General features: G+C 45.3%; 2 protein-coding genes across 2 annotated transcripts; one reads left to right on the top strand and one right to left on the bottom strand.

Moving 5' to 3' along the window:
• Nucleotides 1-5,810: 5,810 nt before the first annotated feature.
• On the bottom strand, nucleotides 5,811-6,290 carry BDV59DRAFT_157722 (uncharacterized protein). Its single transcript, XM_073687477.1, has one exon. The coding sequence runs from the start codon at nucleotides 6,222-6,224 to the stop codon at nucleotides 5,976-5,978; it is 249 nt and encodes an 82-aa protein (XP_073542634.1). The 5' UTR covers nucleotides 6,225-6,290; the 3' UTR covers nucleotides 5,811-5,975.
• Nucleotides 6,291-8,357: 2,067 nt separating this feature from the next.
• Nucleotides 8,358-9,139, top strand: BDV59DRAFT_196913 (uncharacterized protein; the record flags this gene model as incomplete). Its single annotated transcript, XM_073692794.1, has 5 exons — nucleotides 8,358-8,564; nucleotides 8,601-8,774; nucleotides 8,835-8,895; nucleotides 8,958-8,983; nucleotides 9,020-9,139. The coding sequence occupies 5 exons, from the start codon at nucleotides 8,358-8,360 to the stop codon at nucleotides 9,137-9,139; spliced, it is 588 nt and encodes a 195-aa protein (XP_073542633.1).
• Nucleotides 9,140-11,235: the final 2,096 nt, after the last annotated feature.

The raw sequence follows: 11,235 nt of genomic DNA, 5'->3' as shown, positions 1-11,235 counted from the left end.
TAATAGACTACGAGCTCGCTGACAGCCTTTAAGAGATAGCGATAGATAATCTTCGTGGTATTATCGATCGAATAGCCTTTATAGTAGCTGGTAACCGTGCTTACCAAACTATGCTCGATGAAGATGCTCCGGTAGCAGCTATGCTTAGTGTTACTATAGCAGAGGCTGAGTAGCTCGGTAGCCCGGCCGGGTTGGCCACCAGTTATATAGACGAGCAGAAGGAGCCGCTTAAGGAATTTATTAATATCCTGCTGGTAACGCATTACAATACCCTCCTACTAGAGTATCTGGTCCTCCTAGCTAATACATAGAAGCTCTAGGAATTTATCCCGTAGTTAGCCTGTCTTAAGAACCCGATTAAGTAACTAGTACTCTCCTGTAATAGGTAACGTAGCCTGTATACGGGAATTCTTTAGAAAATTCTATCTATATTAATTATTGGTAGAGTCGTCCCGGAGCTTATAGAGAGCTAAATAAGGTATAATCTCTTCGCGGATCTCCTTCTTATATACGTAGTATCGGTGGCAGGTTCTATTCGACAAATATCTTCCCCCAACTAAGAGTTTATATCATCACCAGTCTCGCCCTCGAGCACACGGATCGATTGGGTAATTATATTACGGATATTGCTTGGTCGAAAGGCGACATTATTAAACGGGGCCGTCCCGTCTTTACATTTGAGCAGCAGCCTAAGGCGATAGCTGTGTTAGAGCAAATCGACCGCGAGAATAACGCCCCCCTACAAGTTGTTCGACAAGAACACCCAGAGATGCGCAACCTACAACTAGGCTTAAAGGGTGACATCCAACAGCTCAACGCGACCCTAGCTATTGCAGTAGCTGCAACTCATCTCTATAATCTCGGGTATCATAATGTCCCGTTAGCGGGAGATCTTCTCGCAGGGACTGCGGCGCTGCCTAAAAAGTTTAAGAAAGGCCTGGAAGAGACAGAGTAGCCCGGGAGTTTCGAGACCTGGCATCGCGAAGAAGTCACCTGGTGTCTAGACGGGGCCCATACCGCAGCTAGCGTGCAGTTAGCGGGGAGCTAGTTTACTGAAAACGTAAAGCAGAAGGGTCCTCGTGTTTTGATCTTTAACCAGCAATCACGGCCATCGGAGCATCGCGAAGAAATGCTGCGATATTTATATAATGCACTGTACACGACTGTGAGAGCGGGACAGTCTGCATTTAATTATGCTATCTTTTGCACTAATTTAACATGGGCAGGTAATACCGAATTTTCAGAGGAAGCCGTGATAGTAAATATAAAGCGTGGCCATACTCTTCCCGAGGATATACTTGAGGTTCAGCGTAAATTAGCAGAGATGTGGAAGGCCCTCGACGGTAGACAGACAATTATTTTCAAATCAACAGAGGAGGCTATACAGCACGTCTGCTGCATAGAACCCAAGCCCCAATATCTTATAACAGGGAGTCTGCACTTGGTTGGCAGTGCGATGAATGTTCTGGATGCATTAGTGTAGTATTGGTTATTGCTAGGTACTAATACGGCTATTAAAGCTTCGCTGGTTTCTTCACGAATGCAAAATGGTTGTTTACTGTAGTTTAACTTAAAATAATATTTATTTATTTAGGCGTCAAAAGTACCAACCATTCCTAAAAGTATTACATTCTTACCAGACTAGTCTATCTTGTCTTTTCAGCAACGGATCATAAAACAATTCCTTGGGTATGTTTCTATCTTCCAGCCGCCATTGAGGTATTCCTCTCATAAGGCTCCATTAGCGGATTATTCGAAGAGCCTTCAGCAATCTCTAAGGCAATTCGCCGGGGAATCGCCGTGGTTAATCTATACTTACCACCGTTCGATAGTGGTTACTAGTTCGGACTCCTAAAATCACCTCTTCATTATTAATTTCCTTCATGATTTACCACCCACTATATTAATCTTCTATCATACCTTAATTTTATCAATTATTTTATGATTCATTATCTAGTTCTTAATCCATTCAATAATCCATCATTTCATCTAATTCAGATTTATAGCCTATCTTTAATTCACCATAAATATAGCTATATTATTACTCGTTCTTAGAGGGATTAAGGATACGTATCTTAAGGCTCTCTAGTTATATAGTTATATTCATATCTACGGCCATATCAGAGATCATCTTTTTATCTATCTTTTGACTTATCTGTAACTTTCCTTTCACCCCTAACCTATCGGGGGTAAACGAACCAGGGCATATTCGGCCTAGAGTTTCTCTACTCCCAGCCCGCTGATTAGCTGTAATTCCTTAGGGTTGAGTCTTATTCGACTAAGCGACGGGAGCTTATTCGTTCTAATATTAATTATTTGCCGAATAACCAACAACGGAGCTGTATAGATTCCTTGCTAGTTACGGGTCGGGGTCGAAGATACTACGACGACCGGTCAATATAGAAACCCGAGTAGAACGAATTGACCAAGGGAAGGGATATTTGCAAACAGTCACAGGACGCGTATGTCTACGGAGCTCAGGCCACGCTAGTAAAATGAAGGGCAGCTATTCGGTAGTTTCTACTCGTCAGAGCTGCAACGGAACACCCGGGCGAGAGCAGACCATAGAAAAGCAGATCCGCTTACATATTATATAAACTGACTACAATGACCGGGTGGTCTCGTTAAGAAAACCGCCACGAACTGGATAGACGATAAAAATTAGAGTACTAGGGATAGGGATGGAAGAAAATAACCGGGCATCTTCGATTTGCAGATGTCGAGTAGATCCGCCCAGTTTAAAGCTCGGGTATATCTCTGCTCTGGATCGTCAATACCGGTTCTACTTTAGTGCGATCTTTTTTCCCGACCGGCAGCATACATTATCCAATAGTCAATGGAAGGAATGAGAATGGCGTATAGAAAGTAAATCGTTCCAGATAACCGGGTAAACATACCCGATCACGATGAACCGCTACGACCCTTAGTAATGCCCGGGCAAAATAGGATAAGATCGTTAAAATTTCCATCGTTCGCCCGTTTATATATACTATCTTCCGATCAGGAGAGATGGACGTTTACGCGCGTTAGAATGCCCACTAAGATAAAATTATAGACTTTCGTTAACTGCCCGGTTCAGTAACGAGACAAGCATAATAAAAGTGGTAAATAATCTTTTGCGAGAGGTAAACCGCTAGCTAGCGTAAGTTAAAGCGTATTGTTTAGAACGGAATAATACCTGGGCAACTCGCGTCCACTCGTGCCAGCAAAGAGAAAGAAAAAAGAATTCGCAGATTAATTGTATACCAATAGGGCATGTTACAACCACATAAATCAGGTTATGCAGGTGAAAAGAAGGCCATCGGTGGCACTTCTGACAGAGCTGCAAGGGAGAATACCAGGGCATAACCGCAAAAAACTAGATCAGCTCCACATGATCACTGTGATGACCGGGGATCTCGTCAAAACGACACGGAGATATACCGCTATTTTTGTTTCTTTAAATAATTTGACGATATAATCATGACTTGAATGTTTATAATAATGCTCAAAGCCGGGGAATTCAGAATCCTGGCTATCAACAAGAGAGATGTTGGATATCGTGGCCAGGAGGAAATACTCGGGCATCTTATTCCAGGTAGGTCTGGGTCAGGCCATTCTCTGCTTCGGACTATCTAGACTGTTTCTACTTGGGGCGACCTTTTTCTTTCTTTCATTTTATTTGACAGGTGTTAGCCGCCGGACTGGCAAGCTGGCTCTCACCAACTTGGTATTCCCTTTATCTACCATCCATCTAAGCTATCTGGCTAACCTACTAGGTACACTAGGATTCGAAACCTCATTCACCCCCGCAAAAAGCAAAGCTTCTTCCCAAACCCTAATGCCAAGGCGCTAAACAGAAGCATATTTATATATAAAACATAATTTCTCAGCCTGTAATATATACTATATCTTTGTCGTAACAATATAATACTGTATATGAAATTAGTACCAGCAATACACAACTGGTGGAATCTGCTAAAAGGTTCTATTTCTCAGTTGGATCTGGCAAGTTGTCAACAACGATATCTCTTCCCCATTCCATTCTTCTTCTATACTTTTCAATTTGTGCTACAGGAAGGTGCATACTGGATTCCAGGGGTTTTTGCCAGCTGCGGGCTTCGAGCAAGATTATTAGTACTGTACTAGTGCTCCTTGCTATACGAACCCCGCTCTTGCTCATCATCATAAACGGCCTCGTGTTACTGAACGCTCTATTGGGCATAAGATAGTATGGGCTAATCCTCTGCAGCACATTCTTAGGCCTATCAGAGCCACACTTTCCTCAGTATGACCAGTAGCCTTTTCAACTGTGATGAAGAGGCCTCTCAACCGCGGGTGATCGACCCATGGGACCAAGGTTCCTACTATACTCCAACACCGGGTAACTTTGGTCATACGCCCGAGACGCTATATTCCTTAAGCCCTACCCCAGATCCTACCCCCCCGCCAGACGCAGCCGGAATATCTTGGGTTTCTCCCATTCACGAGTGGGAGTAACGGGATCAAGATAATGACTACAAAGAGCAAGGTCTGGAAGAACCGGAATACATTCGATACACGATTGCGTGGAAGATTATAATTAATCGGAGAATTGAAGCCAGGGAGACCGAGCAGGACTTGGTTATAGCTCCCAGTGAATATTGGGAAAAGTGCCTGAAACCCAAAATTGATGGTCTGGTACACATGAAGAAACGTAGCCAGCGGGTCCAATCTGAAGATACAGCAATCGTGTATTAATTAACCACCGGAATCAGCACCATCTTAAGAAACTGTATCAGGCCACTAACATTGATTGGAAACCAGTGAAGAGACAACTCCGCAAGTGGGGCAATCTAGCACGTATGGGCAAAACCATTTCCTTCAAATTCGTCCGAGATAAGACTCCATTGCAAGGCGATAAAAGAGGTTCCTCAGCTACTAAGAGAATTGACATTTCCTCTACAGCCGGAGCATCCCGGATATTGACAGCAGGCAATGCCAGTGCTATTAAGTCGAATAGACGGTGGCACACGTCCTCTATGCGCGTCCGACATTCCAGGAGGAACGACACGCCTGGAGACGAGAGGGGAGATGGTCGTGCGATCTAAAGGCCATCCTCACGGACAGGAAACGGGCGGCGGCTAGGACGGTGAATGCTGACGTAACCTGAACCTGAACCTGAATCCCTGTTCAGCCCCACATCTCCGATGGCCTTGATTTGTTGGGTCTCTCTTGGCCCCTATTTTGGCCCCATAAGCCAAGCCAATTTCTCGCGTAGCTTCTCCGGACACTGCCCGGCGCTGACAGCGGCTTATGTAGAGCTCAGGGCCCCAGGGTGTGGAGTCAGAAAACCACCTCACGCGGATATCTCTAGCTATTAAGCGAGCCACACCCAGTCTGAACATCATTATATTCTCACTCTCATCGTTCGTTCTTATCTCAATAACTTAGCCATGATCAATTGGCTAAAGGCGTTATTCGGCCGGCTATCACCGGAGCAGCGTGAAGCCAGGGAGCGAAAGAAAAGACAGAAGCGCAGTCGCCAACAACGCTCTCAGCGGATCCGGGAACGCGAGCGAGAGCTAAGGAAACAACGAGAAGGAAACAAAAAGGCGGTGTTCTATATGGCATCGCCCGGCGTAACTTATGACGGCGATATCAGGACCCAAAAAAAAGGGAAATAGCCTTATATCTGAGTGGCTGTCGTCTAGTCGGTCTGTGACTGCCTGGAGGATTTCGGGCGGCAAGGGAGACTGTTTACCTAAGGCATAAACAGCCGCCGGCCTCACACCCCAGTGGCTGTCGTCCAGACAGTCTATGACTGCGTGAAGGATCTCGGGCGGCCAAGGAGACTGTTTGGCTAAGGCATTAACAGCCAACCACCTCACACTTGAGTTGCTATCGTCCAGAAATTTGAGACTAAACCCATCAGCTTGAACGACATGTGCGATCGATAAGTGAGTGCTCCCAGGATTTTTTCTCTGCGGTAGTTTTCCGTCTGTAAGGAAGATATCTCAAGTAATTTGCATAGAACATGCTCTGGAAATATGGCGATATCCGCAGATTTCATCGAGGCCGTCCAGCAACCAGAGAGTTCTTTTCTGGGTTTGATCGAAGATTGTTTTTCGGAGCTTAGAAATCAAATTATTATATTTAGGTTGGGAAGAAAAGTAATCCTGACGAAAGAAGTTATCCAGTCCTAACACCCCTTTGAGCCTCCGCAAAGGTATCCATATAATGCGATTAAAAAGGGCCGACCACATCCGTTAGCCATAGAAGTCACGCATAATCTTCTTACAGAGTGTTAATTTCCTATTACCCGCACGATCTCGGATAAAATCCATCTTGGCTGGATATTGGGGCCATCTGGAAGTTCTCGTTCACGAAATAGGTCCGGGAGTGTGACTTCCCTTTCAGGACTATCGGCTGTTATCTTTAGGTGATTGAGCAGTGAAAAGTTTGATAGTGAATTTTTTTGTAGCTTCGTATGGTGGTCCTTAAGACGGTATACGTTGTGTCGGTTAGCGGGGCGCTAGAAACCGCTTCCATTGAACCGGCCCTCTGCCGCCCGCCACCGCCTGCTGCCTGCGGGAAGTCCACTGCCCCTTGTGGCCTAGCGTGTCCGTTTCGGGCATCGCACCCCCCGTCTCGCCGCTTTTGCGCTTGCCGCCTGCCGCCTGATGCCTGCCGCACGATCTATATAACCCCGTCCACTCTCTCTCGAAAAACGACGCACTTTCTCTTCTACTTTCTCCCTAGCTGTCTGGCCGCCCTCCGGTATACTACCCCCTTCCCAAGATGCCGCGTTATCCGAATACTGCCCCTTTCTGGTATAGCGCTATCTACGTCTCCTCTTTTCTCCCCCCTTCTACCGTCGGGGTCGCCGACAGGTCGATTAATTAGTAACTATTGCCTCTATTAGTATCTCAACTATCCCCGTATCTCTTGTCTGTGTACACAATCTCGCATACGGCGATTATCGGGCTACTTATATCCGTAGGATTATGGTGAATTATACCCTGTATTGTTTGTGTTAACCAGTAAGGATAGATACTTGTTCTTACTTAATCTTGTGCTAATTATAGTGTCTAGTACCCTTCCTGCTTTTTCTCTATGTATAGAGACTGGGAGTTCCTAGGTAAGATAGGAATCTTCCGTACTGTCAGATAATCCTTCTCTATGACATTCCACTGCGGGTCTAGGAGCGTAGCTAACTAGTGTCGTATCCTACGATATCTATAGCCGATTCTTGACCTATAGTCCTCTATGTATATTAAGCGTACTCTCTCACCTTAACAGCTTACTAATAATAAAATTGCCGTATGCGTCTTCTAGATGCCTTATATCTCCGAGAGGTCTGGAATGCGACTTTTAGACGTAGTAGGCCGACGCGGTTAGCGAAGAATACTCTATCTTAATTCCTGGGCGGATCTTCTAGCTAAAGGTCAATACGTTAGTCGATACAGGATTTAGCAAAAGGTGATAAATTCTACTCTAATACTTCTTCCCCTCGATAATGCGATGAAGGCGGCAATTCGCCGACTAATAAAAGTATAAAAGGGTAGTTGAACCCGCGAGAATCGTAGGATAAGAATATGTCAGACGTATGGTCTGATGCCTCCAACTAACTATTTCGGGATTATTTATGTTTTGCATTGCTTATTGAATCACTGCATTATTCACTGGATCATCCCTATGCGTGCCATACTAAGTCATTCATTCACTCCCTATTTATTCCATTCTGATTCATTATTCATTCCATGCCTACCCCTTCTGATTCAGACCCTTCATTCGATTCAGATTCACAGCCCATATCTCTGCAATATATATATGTGGACTGTTTCCATGATTCTTTTGGGGATTAAGGACATTACCCTAATCTATTATCTTTAGTAATATATAGGCCACAGGTCTTTCCTAATTACACTGCTCTTTATTCGTTAAGTACTGTACTTTCTAATCCGAATCGGTGAACTATAAGCTACCCATCCGAAGGCCCTCTCGTAGCCTACTTACCGTTCTTAATACTAGACTACCTCCTTGGCTTACACCTAGAACTCACTTGTAAATTAAGCGACAGAGAAATACCTGCCTTAGATTTTGGAAAAGGGGAGCCGCGGTCGAAGGGAAGACACTGTTTAGGAAACTGATTGGATTGCCCCCTGATCAGTCTACTTGACATTCTTGCACGATCAAGTATCAGTTACAAAATTAGACCGGGTATCTTAAGGGCAGGAAGGAAGGTCCTAGAATTATCTACTCTAGGTCTAATGTATGCTGGAAAAGTCCGAGTATAAATCGGTAGTTAGCTTATAGTAAAGTAGAATGCTACCTCGTTCGAAGTTCTTAATATAGAAACCTGGCTTCTTCGTCTGATCTATCTTTTTATCCATAAGATGCTTTTCACTTTTATTGATTCTCTCAAGGGGCTTGTAAAATCCATTAAAGGTAATCCTGTGCGGCGTAATGATTATTTACTCCTCTATCGGCAACCTAACTACGGCCAAGTACGATGCATAAGTCCCTGCGGCGTCCCGGAAGACTGGAAGTGCATAAAGGCTTTGCGCACCTCACACAGAGTTGAGAACGAGCCCCTGAGAACAGTATTTGTCCTGACCAGTGACAAAGGGGTGAAATAGTCGCCTTTTATTAACTACATGGACGTACTCTATGGCTATGAAATAAAGACTATTGCTATTAAACCCCCGATACATTGCCCACAATCTCAGGGACGGGAGACACTGATATGGGGATTGCGTCGCATTGTGGATGCTATAACATCCATCGAAGCCGATGATACCCTAATAGAAGAGGTCCGCAACTATTAGCGTATGTTCATCTATTTGTCAGAGAGCGGTATAACACAACGCTAGAAGTTCCTTAATGGTTTTCTATCGCAGATTGTCACTATATCGTTTATATGGAGCCTGATCCGTACGCTGCTATCTTTTACTGTCAGCTTTGACTTCCCATTTTCATTTCCGTCTACGATGTAGGGGCGGGAAAATATGAGCATCTTGCTGTAGGCCAGGGGCCCGGTGTTTGAGAAGAGCTGTAGAGATATAGTGGACAAGACGGGGAAGAGCCTACCTACGGAAATGCTGTGTATTATGTATTTCCAGGCATTGATAGCAAAAATCGACACAGATTTGTCTCTCGGGATTGTTCTGAATATTAAGTTGAGCCTACAAGAGCATGGAAGCATGTGGTGCATTCTTAATCTTCTGAAACAGCTGAGAGAGAACACGGGAGCTGAGTTGTAAGGTATCCCAGACGCAGTGTATGACGATTTTGTGACTGACGCAGCCTAGATTCAGGAACTGTCCGGCTAAGGTTTGTTATTTCTCCAGCTGCCACGAGACAACCTCTCACTCGACTCTCTCCAGGTAATTGAGGTTGAAGCATTTTGGAAGGACCAGGGTACTTAAAGCCGAGTTTTTACTAGCATTGCTCCTATATTGATAGATCCGAAGAGAAGGATGTGTGTTTAGCGTCATATATGCGTTTGCTTAGCATACTATAACCCAAAAAGTAGTGATATTTTGTCACCTAAACCCAGGCTGCCAGTCCACGGGCGTCGTTTACTGTACTGGAATTTGAAATCTTTGCTTTTGAAGTTCTGTCTTTCGCTTGATAGCGTGCCTCGCTGAGGCAACAATATCGGGAGGCATTATCAAATCATATTCGTCCTGTGTTTGTCAAAACTGCACGAGAGCTAGAATGTTCCAGATAGCCAATTTGGGCTCGTGGTTCCTCCCGATCAGGTCCGCCTTCAGCCGCCGGCCGGGGATGGATACGCCTGGTCGGTTACCGAAGCCAACGCATGGCTACTGCAGTCGAACTTAAGCAATGGAACCGTCGGCCTGTATCGGTCGATCTGCAATGAACTTGGCCGATCGCTAGAGGCCGTGGAACCGGAGGCTCTGCAACATTCTCGATCACGTCAGGACGTTGCTTCCGAGGTAACCCATTATTTATCTTGGTGAGCAATGGCGGGCGATCGCCAACTAAATCTATCGCAGAGCAGCAACCACCGGCTGAAGATGGCCAGAATTCGCGAATTGGAGGCCGCAAACCACGAGCTGGGGCTTGAGGTTGAGCTCAAGAATACCCGTCTACAAGAGATGCTGATCAGAAACCGCGAGCTCTAGTTTGACAATCGCCGGCTGGAAAGTGAATTGGAGAGAGAGACCGGAATCACGGAAGCAGTGCAAGTCTTACAAAAGGATCGGCCACGGGGAAGGAGCAGTTCAGGCTTTCGTGAAGATGAAGGCGATAGTCCAGACAGTAATCTATTAGGATGGGCAAGAGTCTCAATCTGAGTTTACAGGCACAACCTGACCCAATTTCCCCGCTACTTGCTGGGTGTGACGGCTACAGATTAAGAGTGATCTACTTCAATGAAAAAGCCTGTTGCCTATGTACGAAAGACTTCCAAGGACAGTTAATTGGCCAGGGAGCAGATGTGTATTGTTCCAGCCAAATCACCACCTGTGGCTTTGTTATCGTTTCCAATGTGCAAAGAGCCGGGAGAGCGGGCCGATAGAAATGAACGGATGGAATTTAAAGAAGGGCCTCCATCGGCAAGTTATATTAAAAACACAGGCCACTTGCATCCAAAGCGACGCGCTATCACGCGATTCTCACAGCGACATTGCACTGCATTAGAGAACTACTGTAACGTTTGGTGAGGGCTTACAGAAGAACGGGTGACTGAGTCCCTTGTTGAGAATCCGCGATGCGTCAGGATTATATACATGTTTGCGCGTAGCATTGTGCGTGCTCGAATAAGGTTGCCACGGAGGATCTAGGTGAGAGTCAAGCTAAATTCCAGATCGAAGTACCACAGTCGCTTTAGACAAGCGTCACCAAAATGGTATTAATGTCTGCAAGTTTCCCCACGAGCTCTATGTACCTCAAAGCACACTGCTACTAACACGTGTCTGTCTTTTGCCACTATCTTACAAGATTTCAGCAATATATTGCCCATAGGAACGTTGTCTTTGCATTCACATTACAGTTTGGGAAAACCTAAAGATTATCAGGGAAAACCCAAACCAAGACAGGACCAAGGCATTTCCTGAAATATCCGCCTGGATCTCACTTTCAAAGCAATCTAGTCAGCCCTGTGTCTGGCTAGCCATCTGGTTCATATCGGGTCGTTCACTCACTTCCTAGACCACAGGCAATTGAGTCAGTCCGGTATCCGGCCTGTCATTTTGATCATATCGGGGCCATCACTCACATCCTGCCAGGAAGGCAATCTGGTTAGTC

The sequence above is a fragment of the Aspergillus ambiguus genome, assembly GCF_047715705.1.
Source record: "Aspergillus ambiguus strain CBS 117.58 unplaced genomic scaffold BDV59scaffold_72, whole genome shotgun sequence".
Lineage (NCBI taxonomy): Eukaryota > Fungi > Ascomycota > Eurotiomycetes > Eurotiales > Aspergillaceae > Aspergillus > Aspergillus ambiguus.
Note: the sequence above shows the minus strand (reverse complement) of the source record. Positions and strands in the feature narration are given on the sequence as shown.

Coding starts and splice junctions, on each gene's coding strand:
- BDV59DRAFT_157722 (XM_073687477.1), bottom strand. CDS start 6,224: ATGTGGTCGGCCCTTTTTAATCGCATTATATGGATACCTTTGCGGAGG.